This window comes from Arachis stenosperma, chromosome 10 (assembly GCF_014773155.1).
Source record: "Arachis stenosperma cultivar V10309 chromosome 10, arast.V10309.gnm1.PFL2, whole genome shotgun sequence".
Classification (NCBI taxonomy): domain Eukaryota; kingdom Viridiplantae; phylum Streptophyta; class Magnoliopsida; order Fabales; family Fabaceae; genus Arachis; species Arachis stenosperma.
In genome coordinates this window covers 134,463,029-134,488,494 of record NC_080386.1, presented here as the reverse complement: position 1 = coordinate 134,488,494, position 25,466 = coordinate 134,463,029, and the positions used below count along the sequence as shown (strand labels likewise).

At 37.2% G+C, this 25,466-nt stretch overlaps 1 protein-coding gene across 2 annotated transcripts; it reads left to right on the top strand.

Moving 5' to 3' along the window:
- Positions 1-24,307, top strand: LOC130954954 (uncharacterized). Of its 2 annotated transcripts, none has more exons than XM_057881729.1 (13): positions 1-611; positions 858-1,581; positions 3,756-9,727; positions 11,069-12,570; positions 13,746-14,009; positions 14,992-15,212; positions 16,951-17,222; positions 17,309-20,342; positions 20,424-20,553; positions 21,482-22,005; positions 22,138-23,049; positions 23,200-23,379; positions 23,894-24,307. In XM_057881729.1, exons 1-13 carry the CDS (start codon positions 274-276, stop codon positions 24,089-24,091), a joined length of 14,271 nt encoding a protein of 4,756 aa, XP_057737712.1. In that variant the 5' UTR covers positions 1-273; the 3' UTR covers positions 24,092-24,307. The 2 variants fall into 2 exon arrangements, with proteins under 2 accessions (XP_057737712.1, XP_057737711.1); XM_057881728.1 differs by having other exon boundaries at positions 23,188-23,379.
- Positions 24,308-25,466: the final 1,159 nt, after the last annotated feature.

Genomic DNA, 25,466 nt, shown 5'->3' with positions numbered 1-25,466 from the left:
GTATATGATGAGTTCAACACGCTTGATGCTGTTTGGCTCCTTCATGATGGGAAGACGGTAGATCATTCACACCCCGAAACCCAACTCTTCTTCCTCCCCTTCAACCACTTCTTCTGTCTCACCACAGAAACAATAACTTGAAAATAAAGAAAAGATCAAAGCAAATTCTCATTACAGTCACATTCGTAATTCAATGCACAATCGAATTCGAAACCCATAGAACCAACCAACCCAGCTCCCTTCCTTTCAAACTCCACCGATTTGATTCTCGCAATGACGTCTTCTGATTCCATCTTTCTAGAAGACTTCGGTCAGACGGTGGACCTCACGCGCCGAATCAGGGAGGTGCTTGTGAACTACCCCGAGGGAACCACCGTCCTCAAGGAGCTAATCCAGAACGCCGACGATGCTGGCGCCACTACCGTCTCCCTTTGCCTCGACTGCCGCTCCCACCGCCGCGACTCACTTCTTTCCGACACCCTCGCCCAGTGGCAGGGCCCCGCCCTCCTCGCCTATAACGATGCCGTTTTCACCGAGGAGGATTTCGTCAGCATCTCCAAGATTGGAGGCAGCAGCAAGCACGGCCAGGCCTGGAAGACCGGCCGCTTCGGGTATACTAACTGCGCCTCTCTTCTCTTCTGCTTCGTTTTGATTCCTTGAGCTGAATTTGTTTGCCTTTAGTGATTTTCTGCTTTTTTTTGTTGTGTTGTGTTGATATCTGTGAAGTTGCTGTAGTTGGAACTTTACTGTACGCAATAATGCATGGCCGAATCTGAGATAATGAGTGTAGTTTTACTTCATGTATCACTGGTGTTCATAGTTTTTGGCTTCATTCTTGTTCTCATGCTGTTTTCCAGGGTTGGATTCAACTCAGTTTACCATTTGACAGATCTTCCTTCCTTTGTGAGTGGCAAATATGTGGTGTTATTTGATCCTCAGGGTGTATATCTTCCAAAAGTTTCGGCGGCAAATCCTGGGAAGCGGATTGACTTCACCAGTTCATCCGTGCTCTCCTTATATGAGGACCAGTTCTTCCCCTATTGTGGTTTTGGGTGTGACATGCAGCGTCCTTTTGCCGGAACTTTGTTCCGTTTTCCTTTGAGGAATGCAGACCAGGCTGCCAGTAGTAAGCTCTCAAGGCAAGCATATACACCCAAAGACATTTCATCCATGTTTGATCAGCTCTTTGAAGAAGGAATATTGACTCTTCTCTTTCTAAAGAGTGTACTGCGCATTGAAATATATGTATGGGATACTGGAGAACCTGAACCCAAGAAAATTCATTCATGTTCTGTTAGTTCAGTGACAAATGACTTAGTGTGGCACCGGCAGGCACTGCTCAGATTATCCAAAGTTTCAAACACCAGTAATGAAGTTGATGCATTCTCATTGAACTTCTTAAGTGAGTCACTAAGAGGAGTTGAAACTGAGAGGCAAACTGAGAGATTTTATGTGGTGCAAACCATGTCCGCAAAATCAAGCAGGATTGGCTCTTTTGCTTCTACTGCATCCAAAGAGTATGACATTCACTTGCTGCCATGGGCATCAATTGCGGCATGCATTTCTGATAATTCACTGAATGTAATTTGCATATCTTATTATCTTTCATTGTTGCTCCTGCTCTCTCTCTCTTCTCTGCACATATGCACATTAGTCATGTTATTTGTTTATTAAGAAAAAAAAGATACAAGTAAGAGGATGTGAGGTCCTCCATACAAGTGAAAAAAAAACAATCAAAATATGTGATATGTATGAAGCATACCTTTCCAAGCTCTATACATGTCTAAGAGGGAAACTCCTCTATAAAGATCATGAGCTTTACACCAAATGGATGCCAAATGTCTACTCCTATTTCTTAAAACTTGCTTGTTAGAAAATATGCATTGCGATACATAATTCAGGTTATTACTCTTAATCTTGTGGGCCTATCTCCACCGTAAAAGTTTAGCTTGGGGGAGTAGGGATGCATGAATTATCTAAAACTAAATCTTGACTATATTCTTAAATCTTCAGCAATGTGGGAATTCACATCCCTTCTCACACATAGGATTGGACATTTGGAGCATAACATTTTTGTAATTGAACAACCATTTGTGTGTTAATGTTATTGATAGTATGGATTTTGATATCATGTCATGAACCATCTCTTCTAACGGTTAATTTGGCAGTTATATGAATAACTTTTATATCTAACAGTCACCATGCTTTTGGATTTTGCTTTTGGTTCTAGCAGCATGCGTAGGATTAGCTTCCATCTGTGTCGTGAATCCGAATACAGTTGAAAGTAGTTCCTCATTTTGCTACCTTTGTTGTTTGTCCAGTGCAGCAATTGATTTTATTGCAGCTTTTTTTTTTCCTTATAGGCATACATGACTGTTTAGTCTAACAATTCCAAGGGGTTTTGTAGAGCAGTGCAAGGGTTGCTGTCACTTTTGGGTCTAAGTAATAGAGGAATACTATAATCTTGAATACATGTTCATTCTCTTAATATTATTGAATTGAATGTTTTTAAAATGTATTTTTCTTCATCTCAATAATGCGCTGATGGTGCTGTTCAAACAAGAGGTGTATGCTTGGTAGAGCAAACGAGATTTGAGCTCTTCCCTAATATTTGAGACATTTCTGTTTTTAGATTTTTGCTCTCTTCCTTACTTTTTGCTTGTAGGATATTGTACCCACTTTATATATTTGAAATTGATGATTTTATATCTTCATATGCCCTCTCATGCAAGAGCCCTTCAGGTTGCAGTGCTTACAATACATAGGTGCACTGTCTTTGTGCTGAAATTCAACTTATTATTTTAAGAAGAATGAGGCTAGCAAGGGTAAATTTGTAGATCACTTAGTCCATTAAAACTTTGATTCTAATTGAGAATGATCTCTTTCAAAAGCTTAAGATGTTGGGTGCCTCGGTAGAGGCAAATGAATGGTTGCTCATGGCCCTTTTTTTAATTTTTTTTCCCCAGTCTTTTCTATTTTTAAGATTCTGTTAAAGAAAATATGAAATAGGAACAACAAAGAAAACAAAATAAAAACAAAAAGTCAAATCTTATCCCTTTTATTGTTTTAGCTTTTTGTTTTCTTTACAAAAGATTAAAAAAATAAAACGCTATAAATGAAAACAGAAACCTTAAAACAAACTGGCCATTATATTCGCAAACTTCTTATATATGGCTAATTCCTTTCCATTGTAGGCTTGTGCTTCACTTTTGGTATTGAAATTGGTATTTTTGTTTGATCTATCCCTTCTGGCTGTTACCTGCTGACTGTTGCTTGACACCCCTATTTTCTGTTGCTGTAACTGAAGTGAATATATCTCTTTCTGATACCTTATGCTAGGAAACTAAACCTTATCTGTTAGACATTTGACACTGCGTAATATAGAACAGAGGTCTTAAACATGGAATTCTAGATCTGAAAAGCATTTCTAGTCTAACTCATATATAGTGTCAGAATAAAAACTAAAATTAAGCCTCTACATGGTTGTGCCACTGTAGCTTGAACAATGTGTTGCATTGGAGAAGTGAAAATTGAAGTCTTGTCTGGGTCTTCAAGGTGGCACTAGGAGGGTCCTGACTAAGCAATCATTCTTCTCTTGCATCTGATTTATGAAATAAAAATTGTTGGCATAAAATGTTCACCAAGTTTTGGTGAAAGATAATTGTGGTGCAATCAAAATCTCCACATGCTTTTTTTGAATGTCTTTTTAAATATACCTCTATGGTCAATGCCTCATATTGCATTATATTTTACAGAAAAATGCTCTCAGAACTGGTCGTGCATTCTGTTTCCTTCCATTGCCTGTTAGAACGGGGCTTAGTGTACATATCAATGGATTCTTTGAAGTCTCATCAAACCGTCGTGGCATTTGGTATGGGGATGACATGGATAGAGGCGGAAGAGTTCGTTCTACCTGGAATAGGCTTCTTCTGGAAGATGTTGTGGCTCCCACTTTTATCCGTATGCTGCTTGGTTTGACAGATTTACTAGGGCCTACAGAAATGTACTATTCTTTATGGCCTACTGGTTCTTTTGACGAACCATGGAGCATTTTGGTTCAACAAATATACAAAAACATTGGCAATGCTCCCGTTATACATTCAGATATTGATGGAGGAAGATGGGTGACACCAAGTGAAGCTTTTCTTCATGATGAAAAATTCACTAAAAGCAAGGACCTAGGTTTGGCTCTGATTCAAATAGGAATGCCAGTTGTGCATTTGCCTAACTCATTGTTTGACATGCTTTTAGAATATAATTCCAGCATGGTGGTTACTCCTAGTACAGTACGCCAATATCTTAGGCAATGTGAAACATTTAACTTGAGCAAACCAGACAAGCTTCTATTGTTGGAATATTGCATAGAGGACTTGGTTGACGATGATGTTGGTAAAGAGATGTGCAACTTGCCCTTACTTCCTTTAGCAAATGGTGATTTTGCCGCATTTTCGGAAGCATCGAAAGGAATTTCTTATCTTGTATGCGATGAATTAGAATATAAATTAATGGAGCCAGTTTCAGGTAGAGTAATTGATAGAGCCATTCCTCCCGATATATTGACCAGACTCTCTGCTATTGCAAAGTCCTCAAAGACCAATATTTCCCTTTGTAGCATTCACCATTTTGCTCAGTTATTCGCTGCATTTATGCCAGCTGACTGGAAATATAAAAGTAAAGTGTTATGGGATCCTAAACTCTGTCAAAAGCCAACATCGTCATGGTTTTTGCTATTTTGGCAGTATCTGGGAAAGCAGAGTAAAAAATTACCATTGTTTAGTGATTGGCCGATTTTACCATCCACATCTGGACATTTGTTAAGACCTTCTGAACAACGGAAAATTATCAGTGGAAGCAATCTGTCTGATACACTGCAGAATATCCTTGTCAAAATTGGATGTGATATATTGAATTCAAGTTATGTAGTTGAATATCTGGATTTATCTAGTTATATATGCAACGGAAGTGCATCGGGTGTTTTGGAATCAATTTCTAATGCAGTTTCAAATAATGACATTGTGCAAGTTTCACTGGATAACCTGATTGCTGAAGAGCGAAATGAGCTCCGCAGGTTTCTTTTAGATCCTAAATGGTATGTTGGACGCTCTGTGGATGAAGTTAGCATAAGGTTTTGCAAGAGGTTACATATATTCGAAGTCTACAACAGAGAGTCTGCTCAAGATTCCCTTTTCTCTGACCTAGAAAATCCTCGTAAGTACTTATCACCATTGGATGTGCCAGAGTTTATTCTGGGTGCAGAGTTCATTGTCAGATCCCCACATATTGAAGAGGATATTCTGTCAAGGTATTTTGGAGTTGCGAGAATGGGGAAAGCACTCTTTTACAAGCAGCACGTGTTTAACAGAATTGGGGAATTGGAAGCTGAGGTCCGTGATAGCATAATGTTATCTGTTCTGCAAAATTTGGCACTTTTATCTCTTGAGGACATATCGATCAGAGACTCTTTGAGAAATTTGGAATTTATCCCAACACTCACCGGTGCTCTTAAGCGTCCCTCAGTCTTGTATGATCCAAGGAATGAAGAACTATATGCATTACTAGAAGACTCTGATAGTTTCCCTTCTGGTGCTTTCCAGGAGTCTGAAACACTTGATATTCTGCGCAGCCTGGGGCTCAGAACTTCTGTCTCTCCAGATACAGTTTTAGAAAGTGCCCGGTGTATAGAGCATTTGATGCATGGGGATCAACAAAAGGCATATTTGAGAGGGAAAGTGCTTTTCTCATACCTAGAAGTTAATGCATTGAAATGGTTTCCTGATCAAGTTGATGATAAACGAGCAGTTAACCGAATGTTGTCACGAGCAGCAACTGCCTTTAGGTCGCGCACCCCAAAATCTGATCTTGAAAAGTTCTGGAATGATCTTAGGTTGATTTCTTGGTGCCCAGTTTTAGTTTCTGCCCCATTTGGCTCATTACCATGGCCGGTTACATCATCTGTAGTTGCTCCTCCAAAAGTTGTGAGGCCACTAAGTGATTTGTGGCTAGTCTCGGCTAGCATGCGGATATTGGATGGCGAATGCTCTTCCACAGCTTTGTCATATAACCTGGGATGGATGTCTCCACCAGGAGGTGGTGTAATTGCTGCTCAACTACTTGAGCTTGGAAAAAATAATGAGATTGTGACTGATCAAGTACTTAGGCAGGAATTAGCCCTGGCAATGCCGAGGATATACTCAATTTTGACAGGAATGATATCATCGGATGAGATTGAGATTGTTAAAGCTGTTCTTGAAGGCTGTCGGTGGATATGGGTGGGAGATGGATTTGCAACCTCTGATGAGGTAGTCCTTGATGGTCCTCTCCATTTGGCTCCGTATATTCGTGTTATTCCAGTTGACTTGGCAGTTTTCAAAAATCTGTTTCTAAAACTTGGTATCCGAGAATGCTTGCAACATGCTGACTATGCCAATATCCTTGCTAGGATGGCAGTAAAGAAAGGATCATCTCCGCTTGACCCAAATGAGATTCGGGCAGTCACTCTAATAGTTCACCAGCTAGCTGAAGTCTATCTTCATGAACAGAATGTCAAGGTATATCTACCAGATATATCAGGTAGACTGTTTCTTGCCGATGACTTGGTCTTTAATGATGCACCCTGGTTGCTAAGTTCAGAAGATCCGAATGGTTCTTTTGGCAATGCAGCGAATGTAAATTGGAATGCAAAGAGAACAGTTCAAAAATTTGTGCATGGAAACATATCTAATGATGTAGCAGAAAAACTTGGTGTTCGGTCTCTTCGTAGGATGTTACTGGCCGAGAGTGCAGACTCAGTGAATTTTGGTTTGTCTGGAGCTGCTGAGGCTTTTGGACAGCATGAAGCTTTGACAACAAGGCTTAAGCACATACTTGAAATGTATGCTGATGGACCTGGGACTCTCTTTGAGATGGTACAAAATGCAGAAGATGCAGGTGCTTCTGAAGTAATATTTCTTTTGGATAAGTCTCAATACGGGACTTCTTCTATTCTTTCTCCAGAAATGGCTGACTGGCAAGGTCCTGCTTTATATTGTTTCAATGACTCTGTTTTTAGTCCACAAGATCTTTATGCCATTTCTCGTATTGGCCAAGAGAGTAAACTTGAGAAGGCTTTTGCAATTGGAAGATTTGGACTAGGATTTAATTGTGTCTACCACTTTACGGACATTCCCATGTTTGTTTCTGGAGAAAATATTGTAATGTTTGACCCTCATGCCTGTAATTTGCCTGGAATATCTCCTTCCCACCCTGGTTTACGAATTAAGTTTGTGGGGAGGCAGATTTTGGAGCAATTTCCCGATCAATTTTCTTCATTGCTACATTTTGGCTGTGATTTGCAACACCCATTTCCAGGTACTCTGTTTCGGTTCCCTCTTAGAACTGCAGGTGTTGCCTCTCGCAGCCAAATTAAAAAGGAAGTTTATACACCTGAAGATGTCAGATCTCTCTTTGCTGCTTTTTCTGAGGTTGTTTCTGAAACATTACTTTTTCTGCGTAATGTGAAATCTATTTCTATTTTTGTGAAAGAAGGCACAGGACATGAAATGCACCTACTGCACCGTGTACGCAGAACCTGTGTCGATGAGCCTGAAATCAGAGCTAGTGAAGCCCAGGATATGTTTAACTTTTTCAAGGAGGAGAAGCACATTAGAATGAATAGAGTTCAATTTCTGAAGAAGCTAAGCTCTATTGACAGAAATTTGCCGTATAAATGCCAGAAGATCCTAATTGAGGAGCAAAGCACATCTAATCGTAGTTCACACTATTGGATAACCACAGAATGTTTAGGTGGCAGGAATGCTCAAAAGGGAACCTCTGAAGCATCCAATGGTCAGAGTCAGAATTTTATTCCCTGGGCATGTGTTGCTGTATATTTGAAAACTGTTAAGTTTGGTGATGACCTGGCTGATAGTTCTGGGGGGGAGGATCGTTGTCTGGTTTTTCCTGATCTATTACAAGCTGCCAATTTGCCAATGCATCTACCAGAAAATTTTGAAGGTCGTGCATTCTGCTTTTTACCTTTACCCATAACTACTGGTCTTCCTGCACATGTAAATGCATATTTTGAACTATCATCGAATCGCAGGGATATCTGGTTTGGTTCTGATATGACTGGGGTTGGAAGAAAACGCTCAGAGTGGAATATTTACCTCCTTGAAAATGTTGTTGCCCCTGCCTATGGTCGTTTACTTGAGAAGGTAGCATCAGAGATTGGCCCTTGCAATTTGTTCTTCTCATTGTGGCCAACAACATTAGGGTTAGAACCTTGGGCATCCGTAGTGCGGAAACTTTACCAATTTATTGCTGAATTCAATCTTTGTGTATTATATACAGAAGCTAGAGGTGGTCAATGGATCTCAACCAAACATGCTATATTTCCAGATTTTTCTTTCCTTAAGGCAGCAGAACTTATTAAAGCATTGGCGAGTGCTTCTTTGCCTGTCATTTCGCTTCCGCAATCACTTGTAGAAAGGTTTAAGGAGATCTGTCCATCGTTGCATTTTCTAACACCAAAGCTGTTAAGGATTTTGTTGATCAAAAGGAAGCGTGAGTTCAAGGACAGGGTTGCAATGATTTTGTCCCTTGAGTATTGCTTACATGACTTGCAAGAAAACATGCAGTGCGATAGTCTGTTGGGCTTGCCGTTGTTACCACTCGCAGATGGTTCCTTTACATCAGTTGATAAGAAGGGTGTTGGAGAAAGAGTTTACATTGCACGTGGTGATGAGTACGGCCTTCTCAAGGATTCGATTCCACATCAGCTTATAGATTGCGTTATTCCAGAAGAGGTTCATAGAAAACTTTGCTACATTGCCCAAACAGATGGTACAAATATTTCTTTCTTGTCATGCCAGTTACTTGAGAAGCTTCTGGTGAAAATACTGCCTGGAGAGTGGCAACATGCTAGACAAGTAAGCTGGACTCCTGGTATTCATGGCCAACCCAGTTTAGAATGGTTGCAACTACTATGGAATTATCTGAAATCATATTGTGATGATCTTTTAATGTTCTCTAAGTGGCCTATATTGCCTGTTGGAGATGAATACTTGATGCAGTTAATACCAAATTCTAATGTGATAAAAAATGATGGATGGAGTGAAAAGATGTATTCTTTGTTGTTGAAGGTTGGATGTTTATTTTTGAGAAATGACCTGCAGTTAGATCATCCAAAACTGGAACATTTTGTCCAGCCATCAACCGCAAGGGGTGTATTGAATGTGTTCATGGCTGTTGCTGGAGACCCGCAGAATATTGAGGGGATTTTCAAAGATGCATCTGAAGGGGAACTACATGAACTGCGGAGTTTTGTTCTCCAGTCAAAATGGTTCTCTGAAGAGCAAATTGATAACACACATGTTGATACCATCAAACACCTCCCTATATTTGAGTCATACAAAAGCAGGAAACTAGTAAATTTGTGTAACCCTGTGAAATGGCTTGGTCCCACTGGTGTTCGTGAAGATCTTTTAAATGATAGCTTCATAAGAACTGAATCAGAAACAGAAAGGATCATTATGAGAAGGTATTTAAAGATAAAAGAACCAACAAAGGTGGAATTCTACAAAGATCACATAATCAATCACATGTCAGAGTTCCTTTTGAAGCAAGAAGTCATTTCAGTTATTCTGCATGATGTGCAGCTTTTAATTAAAGAGGATACCTCTCTCAAATCTTCACTTCCAACCATACCATTTGTGATGGCAGCTAATGGAACTTGGCAACAACCGTCTAGGTAAATTTAGAAGTTTTTCTCTGTGAAAATAAATCTTAAAGATGTTTTCATTTATTATATAAATGACTTATGTGGTTTTACTTCTGAATGCAATTATTGCCAGTGTGCCACAGTTATTTTGAAGGAATAACATTATGCAAATTTGCAATGTAACGTATCTTTATATCTCTCACCCGTAATGTTGTTAATCATATTTACAATTAAATTAGTGAGACTGAAAATATAAAAAGGAAAACAAGAAGAAAAGCCCTTAATGTTATAGAGATGAGAATGTTACATTGGAAAAATGGATAGTAGACAAGATAGAATTACGAAGAATTTATTAGAAATGTTGGGATTTGACCCTTTTTGAAATGATGGTAAAGTCTTATCATTGGTGGTTTGGTCATGTGTGTGAAATGGCAGCGAAAACTCTAGTAAGGATAGTAGAACATGTTAGTCTAATAGGTAGATGTAGAAGAAGGTCAAGAAAAACCATAGTTGAAATTATTCAGATGAATTTATATGTTGATGGTTTGACTCAGTTGCTTCGGTAGATTTTATTATTATTATTATTATTATTATTATTATTATTATTATTATTTAGATCTTGTTTAAATTCTTTATTTATTTGATAGATCTTATTATATTTCTTGGAATAATTGATGGTTTTATTACATTTTGAGTATTTTAATCATAAAAATTATGGTAGAAAAACATCTTAGATATCTACAAGGTTTTGTTTTATTTATTATTTTTTTTTTCTGACCTTCCATAGTTGCTGAGACTTGAGATGTATTTTCCATTTTATGGATTACTTTATGGTGTTAGTTGTCTCTTGCATATACAATATTTGGTGTACAATCAATTTTTGCACACTTCATCTTTTTCAGTTTCCTTGCAGATTCTTGGTATCTGACTTATACTCACTATTAAAAATCCACTACATCCTGAAGCTCATAAATGAAACCATTCTGCTTTTTACCCTTTGAACATGCTGCTATTCTCCCTTACATGTAATTGCTTGTGAACTATAATTCTCTCAGCAAACACAAAGGCATATTACTGATTTCAGTTACTGTTATTAACGAGAGTGGGTTATGGTCTACAATTCAAGGTATATCTGTGATATGCAGGTTAAATTTTATGGGAAATAGTCCTGCTTTGATAACAATGTATGTTTAAGCTCACGTTGGAGACTTGGAGTTGGACTCAACAAGAATGGGTTATAGATCCATTACTTAATAGAAAAATGTACTGTAATTGTATCAGATATTATATTTTATCCTGAATTGGATGACAAATACTTTAGTTGCTTAGAAGTGATTTTGTTTTGAATTGCTGATTAGATTGTTATTGCAGGCTTTATGATCCTCGTGTTCCTCAGCTTAAAAAGATGCTGCATGGGGATGCTTTTTTCCCCTCTGACAAATTTTCAGACCCTGAAATTTTAGATACTTTAGTTACCCTTGGACTTAGGACAACTCTGGGATTTACTGGTTTGCTTGATTGCGCTAGATCAGTTGGCATGTTGCATGATTCCGGGGCTATTGAAGCCTCCAACCATGGTAGAGTGTTACTGGTTTTTTTGGCTAAACTAGCCCATAGGCTCTCAAATAAAGGTGAAAGTTATAATGGTGATCAACAGGTTGCCATGGTTGTGAGAAGCAGCAGTATAATTGATGATACTGTTGTATATGAAGGCTTTCCTAAAGAGGATGTGAACTCCCCAACAGATGTTGATTCTTTTGTAAGCAGCTTAACTGATGATATGGCAGAGGAGGAATTTTGGTCTGAACTGAAGCAAATCTCTTGGTGTCCAGTAATTTCTGATCCACCTGTTAGGGGACTTCCATGGTTGAAATCCAATAACCAAATTGCACCCCCCATGATTGTGAGGCCTATATCACAAATGTGGATAGTGTCGTCCTCAATGCACATATTAGACGGTGAATGTGACATGACATATCTACAAACTAAACTTGGGTGGATGGATTGCCCAGAAATTGCAGTTTTATCAAGACAGTTAATTGAGCTATCTGAGTCCTATAAGCAGCTTAAGATGAATTCATTGCTGGATCCTGGTTTTGATGCTCAGTTACAAAAGGAAATACCTTGCCTTTATTCAAAATTGCAAGAATATATTAGCAGCGATAAGTTCAATGAACTGAAAGCAGGATTAAGTGGTGTTTCATGGGTCTGGATTGGTGATGATTTTGTATCACCAAATGCACTTGCATTTGATTCCCCTGTAAAATTTACTCCTTATTTGTATGTTGTTCCATCTGAACTCACAGAGTATAAAGACTTGTTGCTAAAGTTAGGAGTCAGATTGAGTTTTGGTATTACCGATTATATTCATGTATTACAAAGGTTGCAGAATGATGTGCAACGACTTCCTCTTTCAATGGATCAGCTAAATTTTGTCTGTTGTGTCGTTGAAGCCATAGCAGAATGTTGCCTGGAGAAGCCACTTGTTGAGCCTGTTGATGGGCCCTTGCTGATTCCTGATACTTTTGGAATTCTGATGCCAGCAGGAGATCTTGTGTATAATGACGCACCTTGGCTGGAAAACAGTTCTCTTATTGGCAGACACTTTGTACATCCAAGTATCAGCAATGATTTGGCAGACAGGCTGGGTGTACAGTCAGTTCGTTGCCTCTCTTTAGTCAATGAAGATATGACTAAAGATCTACCCTGCATGGACTATAATAAAGTAAATGATCTTTTGGCCCTGTATGGGAGCACTGAGTTTTTGTTGTTTGACCTCCTTGAGTTGGCAGATTGCTGCAATGCAAAGAGATTGCACCTGATTTATGATAAAAGGGAACATCCACGTCAGTCTTTGCTGCAGCACAATTTAGGTAATGTTCTTATTTATTTTTCAATTAACTTTCCATATTTCTTCCAAGGTAGATGTATATGCAATTTTTTTTGGGATATGTATGCAATTCTTTCAACAGGAATGCAGATATCAATTTATTTTTTTGTTTCCTCACAAATTCTAAACCAACAAGAAGATCCCATAAGTAGAATATGGGCTGGCTCACATAGTTGTTATTTTTATATCATTGTGAGCTGTCTAAGGCACTTTTCGATTATTTTTCTGCCCTTCTAATGAAATTTCTTTCTATATACGCCCTAACAAGAGAAAAAAGAACCAAAAAAAAAAACATAGCTTTCCAATCTCTCAACGCATCTGAGAGGGGACTTTGTCTAAAAGATTACCAGTTTACATCAGAGGCCAGCTGTCTATCCCATAAAATAAGCTTGTTTGAAATAAGAGTTATGCTCCAACCAGATACTTCACAGTGACAATCTAAGGTTGTAAGGTGTACCCCCAACACGTAAAAGATAGAGATTCCAAACTAAGTGTTCATTAAAAAGTCAACCACATGAAAATGCAAAAACAGAACATTGTGTCAAAATGAAAAAAATTACATGATTTATTTTCAAAAAAAGAAAAAAGGGAAAGAAAGGAATCAATGAAGCACTGCCCCACAAGAGTGCAGCCATTTGGATGGGTTCATAGATAAGTGATTGTCTCAAACTCCCTACATTTGGGAGATAGCAGGGCACAGCCTTTTAAGTTCACATTTCCTGTTGAGCCTTCTAAGCTGCTTCAACCTTGGTCTTCTCCATATGTGACCATTAAACACTTAACGCATCAAGTGGCATAATATGTTTCCAGTCCTCATAAAACAGGGAGGTTGCTACTTTTTAACTTAGTGGCTACTAACTGTAGTCACAAAAATTGCTTCTTCACCTAAGCGGGTATGATTTTGCAACATTTTTTATTCCTAAATGTACAATGGGAACAGCATTGTACACTGGTGTCCTTTTCTTAGAAAGCACAAAAGTTTCAAACATCAATTATGCAGAGTGTCAACAAGCTCATTATGCCCTTCTGGTTGAATCGAAGTTGTATATCAGCTAATGTCTTTTCAAAGTTTATCTGTTTCTTGCCTGTGAAATGATGATGCTGCATTCTGTTTATGATAACTTTCCTAAATTGCTCTTAACATGGAATTTTGTTCAGGTGAATACCAAGGTCCTGCTCTGATAGCGATCTTCGAAGGTGCCTGCTTGAGTAGAGAGGAATTTAGCAATTTCCAGCTCCATCCTCCATGGAGAATACGGGGGAACACACTAAACTATGGTTTAGGACTAGTTTGCTGCTATTCTATATGTGACCTTCTCTCAGTCATTTCTGGTGGCTACTTTTACATGTTTGATCCTCATGGTATGGTACTTGCTGCACCTTCAACTAATGCTCCTTCAGCAAAGATGTTTTCTTTGATAGGTATGCTACTATGCGGCATGTTCTTCATCTAAATTCATGTAAATTAGTTTTAGTTACTCCATTCTCAGCTTGATTTGTTGTTTTTTATGGTGTTACTTCTTGCAACATGACATTTTCATCTTTAAGTACTCTATGTTGTTATCTAGGTGTGATATTGTTGGTTCTGAGGATACTATGGTGCCAATATCATCTGATTATTTAAAACATGTACGTCTTCAGTACAATTAGGAAATTGGTAATATTAGGGCAATATAGTTCAATAATTCTTAGAATGGGGAGAGGATAAAACTCCAATGGTGATAGTTCATTTTAGTCGTTTTCTTTCATTCTATACCTCTTTGCCCATATATATCAATGTTCCACAGTTTGTCCTAGTTAATGTTAAGAAACTTACAATTCACAAGAAATTCTTGTCATTATCTCTCAAAAACTATAATTTTGGCCAAATTGTTTTAAGTTTAAAAGTTAACCACCTATTGTGTATGGATTAGTTTGTTTTGGATTCAGAACATCTTAATCATATAATCCAAATATTTCTCAAAGTTATTTTGATAAATAAAGTTGAAATAATGAAATCCTAAATTGGACCCAGTTTGTTAATGATAATCAAAGTGAGCCTATTAAGTAAAAGATTTTTGACACAATCATTTGAGTTGTTACTTGATGCTAAAGGTAGGGGCAAATGGTTCTAGAATTTAGTTCCTTTCATTGATGTTTTATTTGTGGTTTTTAGATTTTGTCACTTAAAAGAACTGCTGTTTAGTCCCTTTCTGGAGTTTATATTAGCAGTTATGTTGCACTTCTTTATTTCTTCCTTGGACGAATGATTTGTTTCACAAGCACATAATTATCCCCCCCCCCCCCCCCCTCTCTAAATTTGACATACTTATTATTTCCACCTTTTTTAAAATATATATATATTTTCTATTATAATGCTCACTTAAGTACTGTATAACTTTTTGGTGTTTCATTGAGGTTTCAGGTACTGATCTGACACGACGCTTTTGTGATCAATTTAGTCCAATGCTCATTGATCAGCATGATTTGTGGTCGCTATCGGATTCTACCATTATCCGGATGCCGCTATCATCTAATCACTTGAAGGTTGGGCCTGACCATGGATCAGACAAAATAAAGCATATTACTGAAATATTCATGGAGTATGGATCTAGAGCACTCCTATTTCTGAAGTCAGTTTTGCAGGTAGCTTTACAACTATTATATTGTAGATTGGTGCAGGATAGGAAAAGAATTAGGAAATATGGGTATGCGGTTGGGTTATTAAACATTCATATAGGATATATGTGGACAAGCATTAGGTTGAGGGTCTATTTGGTTGTGATCAGTGGATGCTAGGTTTAGGATAAATTTAGGCAAGGGATAGCTAGGGATTTGATGTGGTGAAGGCGTAATGCTTTTTGCTAGGGAAATGAGATTGCATTGTAGGTAAAAAACTCGATAACAAAATTTCTGTTCAAGATTAAAGAAAAAACTAGAGTGAGACCCGCGCGATATGCGGAGAGCTAAATTATTTATACTATATAGTGTATTTTAATAAGTGTTTTTGACAATTGGTATGAGAGATTAAGAAATGAAGAGTAATAATTAACATGTATAAGTTGTAGAATTTGAATATTTGTAACAGAAATTTTTTATAATTATTATTATGAAATTTTTAATGTATGCTTATTGCATTTAATTAGTACTTTATGTTTCAATTGAATAATATTAATTTTTTAAAAATATTTTATTAAAGGGTGATTGGTTGATTTTCATCTTTTGCCAAGTCATTAAGATTGCTGGCGTGGCATCATTAGTAAAGAAAAGATGGCTTAAACTCGTTGGTATCAACTTTTATATGTTATAAATAGATAGATAGCATTGCCATTGCGTCCTCTTTTTTGGGAGTTAAAAGAATAAATACTATCTACAAGAGGAGAAGAATAATACATAGAGCTTGGAGGACAAGAGATTAACAACAGATGAAGTGAGAGACATAAAAACATCATAAGGACAATGCTTTCTGTTAAAATCCATGATTAACCAAGAAAATAATAAAGAGCATATTACTCTTATGATGTGTTACATGAGAGGAATGCTAGCCTCTATTTATAGTAATAGTAAAAATCAGAACTAATCGTAAGAGATCATATTTTTTATTTGATATGATCTTATCCCGATTTCTAATACTCTCCAATCTCTACATATTTGAGAGAATGCCCTAAAAAATTGATCGTGTGCACCAATTTGAAGCAAGACGGCCAATCTAGTACAAATATGAGAGTTTTGTTCCACTCAAATACACCGAACAATGACATAGATGACACATAGCATACTAGGTTTTCAGGCATTTGTATTAAAGGGAAAGAAGAAATGTGAGTCATATCCATAGTGATTTCATAAAAAAAGTTCTCAATTTGATGTCTCTCTTTCTCCTGCTGAATAGATGTGTTGTGAATTTTGCAAGCGCAATTACTAACAATTAGTGAAGTGATTAATGGAATATTAATGCCTCAAGAATCTTTTGTTGATACGTGTTCAGAAGGGAATTTTCGTCATTTCCTTATTTTCTTATCATGTGTTGATGTGATTACTAATCTGCTCAATGTTGATTATGTAGGCAAAATAATAAGAATTATATAGTAAGAATAATAGCGATATAATCATGTATATAAGATATTGGGATAGCTTAACTTCATTATTGCAGTCTTGTAAATAGTAGTTAATACCTCATACATATTTTCTTGTATGTTGATTGGAGATTATCTAGTAATTCACTAATAACTCTTCGTCTCTTTATTCTCAAGTAATATTAATCACTCTTTATTCTATTGTGATTGCAAATTTCTTCTAAAAAATATCTTTTTACCTGTAAGAGAGTTCTTATCAGGAATTCTTTTCATCAAATATTTTGACTAGCTTGAAATTTTCATGCCATCAGGTGTCAATATCAACATGGGAAGAAGGAAGTTCACAACCATTGCAGAATTTTTCAGTAAGCATTGATCCATCATCTTCTGTTATGAGGAATCCATTTTCGGAAAAGAAATGGAGAAAGTTCCAATTGTCAAGACTGTTTGGCAGCTCCAATGCTGCTATAAAGATGCATGTCATTGATGTGAGTTTATATTCAGAAGGAGCTACAATCATTGATCGATGGCTTCTAGTACTCAGCTTGGGTTCTGGGCAAACTAGAAATATGGCTCTTGATAGGTATTGTTTGATGATATGTGTGTTTGAAGTGATTTATCTTATAATTACCATATTATCATTATTTAATATTTAAATTTTCTGCATAGGCGGTATCTTGCTTATAACTTGACTCCTGTTGCTGGAATAGCAGCACTTATATCAAGAAATGGTCAGCATGCCAATGTTTATTCAGTGAGCTCAATCATGTCCCCTCTTCCTTTATCTGGCTGTATGAACATGCCTGTTACCGTGGTTGGTTGCTTTCTTGTGCGTCATAGCAGAGGCCGTTATCTTTTTAAATACCAAGACAGAAGAGCTTCTGCCGAGGGGCGATATGATGCTGGAAATCAATTAATCGAATCTTGGAACAGAGAGCTGATGTCTTGTGTATGTGATTCTTATGTTGAAATGATTTTGGAAATTCAAAAGCTTAGAAAGGACATTTCAAGTTCTTTAATTGATTCTAGTGCTTATCCTGCAATCAGTGTCTCTTTGAAGGCATATGGAGATCAGATATACTCCTTCTGGCCACGATCTTTTGAAAGGCTTGGTCAGAGTGACCAAGTCGGTGATCACGGTGACACTGCTTCTCCTGTGACGCTAGTTCCTAAAGCAGATTGGGAATGCCTAAAAGAGCGGGTGATACATCCATTTTATTCTCGTATTGTTGAACTTCCTGTATGGCAGCTATACTCAGGAAACTTAGTGAAGGCCGAAGAAGGCATGTTTCTTTCACAACCTGGGAATGGGATGAGTGGTAATCTACTTCCAGCAACCGTTTGCAGCTTTGTAAAGGAGCATTATCCTGTTTTTTCAGTACCCTGGGAATTGGTGACTGAAATTCAAGCCGTAGGTTTTTCAGTGCGAGAAATTAGACCAAAGATGGTTCGCGATCTCCTTAAAGTGTCTTCAAAGTCAATTGTTTTGCGATCAGTTGATATGTATATAGATGTTCTTGAGTACTGCTTATCAGATTTTCAGCAAACCAGCTTGCCCAGAGATAATGCACCAACTGACCCTGTAACCGCAAATGCTTTTGGTCAAGAAACTGATGTGAGAAGCACTTCTCAGCAGGAATCTTATATCCATACCTCCACTGGTATATCTACTCATGCTCAGGGGGCTGCTAGTTCTGGCGATGCATTGGAAGTGATGACAAGTTTAGGGAAGGCTTTATTTGATTTTGGTCGGGGAGTTGTTGAAGATATTGGCAGGGCAGGAGCACCCTTGGCTTACAGGAATTCTATGATGGGCATAAGTCAAAATAGGGACCCGAGGCTTTTATCAGTTGCTGCAGAACTTAAAGGCTTACCATGTCCAACTGCAACTAGCCATCTGAAAAAATTGGGCTTAACTGAACTTTGGGTTGGGAATAAGGAGCAGCAGTCATTAATGGTTGCCCTGGGAGAAAAATTTATTCATCCTAAAGTATTAGACAGACCTCTCTTGGTAGACATTTTCTGTAATTTTTACCTTCAGGCACTATTGAAACTACAGAACTTTTCCCTTAATCTTCTGGCCAATCACATGAAGCTAATTTTTCATGAAGATTGGGTGACCCATGTAATGGGTTCTAATATGGCCCCCTGGCTTTCATGGGAGAAGGTGGCTAGTTCTGGTGGTCAAGGAGGTCCTTCACCTGAATGGATTAGAGTATTCTGGAAGAGTATGAGGGGATCACAAGAGTTATCTCTATTCTCTGATTGGCCTCTAATACCTGCTTTCCTTGGCAGGCCAGTCTTATGCCGTGTAAGAGAGCGGAATCTTGTCTTTGTTCCTCCTCATTTGGAGCACCCACCATTAATGAATGAGACTATAGAAAGGGAATCCAGAGAGAGTTCTACAGAAAGGGTTAGTACATCTACAAATAATAATTCTGATGCTGAAACAGCTGATCCGTACATTTCAGTTTTTGGAAGATTCAAAAGTAGTTACCCCTGGTTGTTGCCATTGTTAAACCAGTGTAACATACCTGTATTTGATGAGGAATTTATAGATTGTGCTGCTTCATGCAATTGTCTTCCAATGCTGGGTAAATCACTAGGCCAAGTTATTGCATCCAAACTCGTGGCAGCTAAGCAAGCTGGATATTTCACTGAGCCCACCAACATCTCAGCTTCAAATTGTGGTGAACTGTTCTCACTTTTTTCTGGTGAATTCTTTTCAAATGGAGTCAGCTACACAAGGGAAGAAATTGAAGTTTTGCGTTCTCTCCCAATATATAAAACAGTTCTTGGTTCTTACACCAAGTTGCAAGGTCAAGATCAGTGTATGATCCCTTCAAATTCATTTTTCAAACCACATGATGAGCGTTGCCTTTCATATGCCACAAATTCAAAGGAGGGTTCATTTCTTAGAGCCCTTGGGGTGCTTGAGTTGCAGGATCAACAGATCTTAGTACGGTTTGGCTTACCAGTCTTTGAGAGTAAGCCTCAGAATGAGCAGGACGAAATTTTAATATATGTTTTAAAAAATTGGCATGATCTTCAATCAGATCAGTCAGTGGTTGATGCTTTGAAAGAGACAAGGTTTGTAAGAAATTCTGATGAATTTTCATCAGATTTGTTGAAGCCCATGGAACTATTTGATCCTGGTGATGCCATTTTGATATCTGTTTTCTTTGGTGAGAGGAGAAAATTTCCTGGAGAAAGGTTTGGTACAGATGGCTGGCTTCGAATTTTAAGGAAACTTGGCCTTCGAACTGCAACTGAAGTAGATATAATAATTGAATGTGCCAAAAGAGTTGAGTTTCTTGGAATTGAATGCACAAAATCAGGTGATTTGGATGATTTTGAGGGTGACAGTTCCAACTCTCGTAGTGAAGTTTCAGCGGAAGTGTGGGCATTAGGGGGATCTGTAATTGAATTTGTTTTCTCCAACTTTGCTCTTTTCTTTAGCAACAACTTCTGTGATCTTCTTCGCAAGATTGCATGTGTACCTGCTGAACTGGGATTTCCCAATGGTGGTTGCAAGAGGGTGCTTGCTTCATATAGTGAAGCTATGATATTCAAAGATTGGCCTTTGGGATGGAGTAGTGCTCCCATTCTATCTAGACAATATGTTGCTCCCCCAGAATATTCTTGGGGATCACTCCATCTAAAGAGTCCTCCAGCTTTTTCTACAGTCCTAAAGCACTTGCAAGTAATAATCATACTTTTGTTTTGCTTTTTCTATTTGTAGAACTTATATTTTTGTTTACATATTTACATTGTTTCTCCCCAGGTAATCGGGGAAAATGGAGGTGAAGATACTCTTTCTCATTGGCCCATTGCTTCAGCAATGAACATTGAAGAATGTACCTGTGAAATTTTGAAATATTTGGACAAAATCTGGGGTTCCCTGTCTTCTTCAGGTGCTTCACTTTTCTCATAATTACGTTTGGGCTCAATGTAGATTAAACAATACGTTGTCTGTGTCTTTCATGCTGAAGTATGATAAACTACAGTTGATATTTAATACTACATTGCACTTGTGATTTTATGATAATATTTCAGGCTGAACTAATTTTCTCATTTTTTTTGTCTACTTTAATGGTTACAAAGGAAGTTGGAAACTCTTGAGCTGAGGCTCGTGGATTTCCAGTTTTAGAAATGAAGCTGCTCATAACGTTTCAGATACTGATAACTGATGTAGGAATTGAATGTGTTGGATTTGATCAAAATGGGTGGATCAAAAGCAAACCATCAATTCGTCTGTGATCCCAAAAAATATTAAAATAATACTAATAGAAGCCACACAAAGATAGGCAAGAAACAAGATGAATAGCGTGTATTATTCACACTACAATGCTGATATGTGAATGATATCAGATTAGAAGAACCCCAAAAGCTAGCTCTAGTGGAAAGGAATGTCTTACACTTATACCATATAGACCATATCCTTTCACACACAATACACATTCATGCATCGTGACCTTTCTTGCTTACTTATTTTCAATATCACAATAGTCTTGGCCCAATTCCCCTTACACACACACACACATTTAGGAAGGGTCAGTCAATCTCAATATTCGAAGTCCTATTATGTTGAATAAAATTATGAACAATGCTAAATGCACTGTTGATTAAGTTGTTTTGCTGAAATCAATCTCAATATTCCAAGTCCTATTATGTTGAATAAAATTATGAACAATGCTAAATGCACTGTTGATTAAGTTGTTTTGCTGAAACTGGTGATATAATGACACCAAACTAAATGTATAAAAGCATAAAAGATGGTATTTACATTGTGAAATATGAATGCATATGATAATGAAATTAAAATCACTCGTGCATTTACAGATGTGGCAGAGCTACGGAAAGTGGCCTTTGTACCTGCTGCAAATGGAACACGCCTGGTGACTGCTGATGTTTTATTTGCTCGTTTAACTATTAATTTGTCTCCCTTTGCTTTTGAACTTCCTTCCGTATATCTCCCATTTGTGAAGATTCTTAAAGATTTGGGACTTCAGGAAATGCTAACACTTTCTGCTGCAAAAGATCTTCTCTTAAATCTTCAAAAAGCATGTGGATATCAGCATCTAAATCCAAATGAGCTCCGTGCTGTGATGGAAATTTTGAATTTTATTTGTGATCAGATTGTTGAGGGAAATTCATTTGATCGATCCAACTGGAAATCAGAAGCCATTGTACCTGATGATGGCTGTAGACTTGTTCATTCAGCTTCTTGTGTCTACGTTGATTCTTATGGTTCTCGATATGTCAAATGTATTGATACTTCCAGAATTAGATTTGTCCATGAAGATCTTCCCGAGAGAGTTTGTGTTGTTTTGGGAATCAAAAAATTGTCTGAAGTTGTCATAGAGGTAGCAACAATTCAGAATCTTTTCCCTGTGTTAAGATATCCTTCTCACCTGCTAGTAATCATTTTTTCTTATTTCTATGATTTGTCTTGTATATGGCTTTTACTTACTGGAAGTTTCTGTTTGGACTTTCAGCAACTAGATGAGAATCACAAGTTGGAATCTTTGGGATCAATTAGATCTGTTTCACTGGGAACTGTCAAGCAGAAGTTATTAAGCAGATTTCTTCAAAGTGCTGTATGGACTGTTGTTAATAGCATGGACAGTCACATTCCTGGATTCAAAAGCCCTTCATTGGATGCAATAGAATGTTTATTGAACTCTTGTGCAGAAAAGCTGCAATTTGTTAAGCATCTCAAAACAAGGTTTTTCCTCATGCCCAATTTGGTAGATGTCACACGTGCAGCCAAAGATTTCATTATCCCCGAGTGGGAGAATGATTCTGCACATCAAACTCTCTATTTTATGAATCAATCAAAATCCTGTATTATAGTTGCTGAACCACCAACTTATATTTCCCTTTTTGATCTCATTGCTATTGTAGTAAGTCAGGTATTAGGGTCTCCTATTATATTGCCTATTGGATCCTTGTTTGTATGTCCTGAAGGATCTGAGATTTCAGTTGTTAATGTTTTAAACCTTTGCTCTGACAAGAAAGAAGTTGAACACATAAATGGAACCAGTCATTTTGTCGGCAAAGAAATATTGCCACAAGATGCTCGTCTTGTTCAGCTGCATCCGTTGAGGCCCTTCTACTCTGGTGAAATAGTGGCTTGGCGCTCTCAACAGGGAGACAAACTGAAATATGGTAAGGTTCCTGAGGATGTAAGGCCATCAGCAGGTCAAGCTCTGTACAGATTTAAGATTGAAGTTGCACCAGGGGTTACACAACTTTTCCTTTCATCACAAGTATTTTCATTTAAAAGTGTATCAGCAAGCAGTACCCTGCAAGAAGCATTGGTGCATGAAAGCCCAGTAGTATTTGACAGTAACAGGCCTCAAGATGGACTCCCGGAGAGTTCATCAAGGAGAGAAATCTACTCTCAGGTTCATCCCTCTGATCTTTTTACTAATTAGGAGTTCTTTTTTTTTTTGTGCTCTATGCATATCTTGTTAGTCCTGGCCTAGAAGTCTGTGTTCATATTGTGACATGCCTTCCGTTGCTTGTATGTCTGAATGACAAAGCTATGTGAACAGGCACAACCTCAGAAAGAAAAATCTGGCAGAGTTTCAGCTGGAGAACTGGTGCAGGCTGTGAATGAAATACTCTCAGCTGCTGGGATCAGTATGGATGTGGAGAAGCAGGCCCTTCTTCAGAGAACAATAAATTTGCAGGAAAATCTTAGAGAATCTCAGGCAGCACTTCTGCTGGAGCAGGTTGGTGTTTTTCATTCTTTTAGTAGTATTTTCTGAGTGAGTATCAAGTTAGGCTGTGTACATTATACCCTTCCCCGGTCTCTGTGTCAACGCACACATAGTCACATAGTACTTATGCACGGGGCTGCCCCTTTTATGTTCTGAGTGATCTGTGACTAAAAAGGCTTAATTTTTTCCAAAGTGTTTATTATTGCTTGAATTGCAATATGATACTCACGATTTGATGTGATTCCCAGAGCCTGCCATATATACTGTATGATGAATCGCATGGAGCCATGCAATTGCATGGATTGTGTTTGGAGTAGCATTTGCAGTTTGCAATTTGCAATTTGCAATTTGTGGCTAGATGGGTCATGTGCTACTTGATTAGCTTAAAATACTGTTTTTTTAAACCTTCATTTTTCTGTGATTCAAGAGAGTCGTTTCCTGATTTTTAGCAATGCTCATAAGTACTGGTTGAATTAAATCTGATGCAACTTTGATATGACACATCATAATGCAATGATTTGTACAGGAAAAGGTTGAAAAAGCAACAAAAGAAGCTGATACAGCAAAAGCAGCATGGGTTTGTCGGGTTTGTCTGAGTAATGAGGTTGATATAACTATAGTTCCTTGTGGTCACGTATTGTGTAGAAGATGTTCATCAGCAGTATCGAAGTGTCCCTTTTGTCGGCTTCAGGTCACGAAGGCTATTAGAATTTTCCGTCCATGAATCATTTGAGGATATTCTTCAAGTTCCGTTCCATTGGGGAACTTGGCTAACTCTTCACTTGATGTATTCTCGCTATATATAGTTTGATAAGAGATTAATCAACTGTACATGTATATTCTGGACATTCATGTAAATAGTTTCATAATTGACCCCCCAATAAGAGGGTGCCTTTCATATAATTTTAAAGGTTTTTTTGACGGAAAATAATACGCAAGTTGCATTAACCTTTTTAAGTAATGTTGTGTCTTTTGTATTTCTTTAGTTTAAAAAGTTTACGGTGTAAATTAGGTGGAAACTCATGTCCAGTCAATTTCACGTAAAGTTGATACCCGAGAGTCATTAGATGATTTGACTAATTTGATTAAATTTTCATCTAACGGCTCTCAAATATCAACTTCACGTGAAGTTGACTTCACCTGAATTTTTACCTGTAAATAAAAGAAAAAGAAGTGGCCCAAATAAAATAATACATCTCATTTTAACATTAACTAGAATGAAACTCGCGCAATTAAGCGATAAATTAATGATAGTAGGTAATAAATATTAAAAATTGTTATGTTTTGTAGAATTAAATTAAATGTATAAATTAAAGTTAAATTTAAAAGGTATTTTATTTAAAATAATTTGTAATACAAAAGATTTGGATATTAAAATTATATGTACAGAATGACATTTTTATTTGGTAGTTTGATTTTTGTATTTGTTTTAGTTGATAAATTTAGTCTTCTTATGTGACGCTCGTCCTCTTTTTTTTTATTGGTTGTTGTTAGAGTTGTTACTTTCTTTTTTCTATGGTAGGTACTTGTAAAGGCATGCTTTTTATGAATTGTTGAGTTATATGCACTTTTTATTGTGTTGTTTGTTCCATCTTTGCAAATATGTTCTTATTCCGAAGATGTGTCTTAAATTTGTATGATTTTCTTTCTCATTAATCTCTTGATGGATATGTGATCTTCGTCTGATGATATTAGTGTTGGCGAAGTTGGTTCTTATAATCAATGAATAATTTAAATTAGAAATAAAAATAATGTCTAAAATAAATAATTTTTTTTAGTATTACATGTTTTATTTGTTATAAAGGGTGTTGAAGTTTAGTATTTTTTGTTGGAACAAATATTTTTGTAATCGTGTATTGTTGAGAACTTTCTTTAAGGTTAAAATCATGGATATTGACTTTAAATATAAGTGAGGTTGTACAAATTTTTCAATTAGGGTGGTACTTTAATGTCATTACTTTTCTGAAGTGCCATTAAATTTGAAGCACTTATACCCAATACTTTTTTTGCTTCGCCATCAAATAGTACAAAAGTTGTACCATTTTGATCTGAATTGAATCTAAAATAAGTATTTGGTTAGTAATTAATAATTTGATAGA

Coding starts and splice junctions, on each gene's coding strand:
- LOC130954954 (XM_057881728.1), top strand. CDS start 274: ATGACGTCTTCTGATTCCATCTTTCTAGAAGACTTCGGTCAGACGGTG. Junction 1,582..3,755: donor TTTCTGATAATTCACTGAAT/GTAATTTGCATA, acceptor TATATTTTACAG/AAAAATGCTCTCAGAACTGG. Junction 9,728..11,068: donor ACTTGGCAACAACCGTCTAG/GTAAATTTAGAA, acceptor TTGTTATTGCAG/GCTTTATGATCCTCGTGTTC.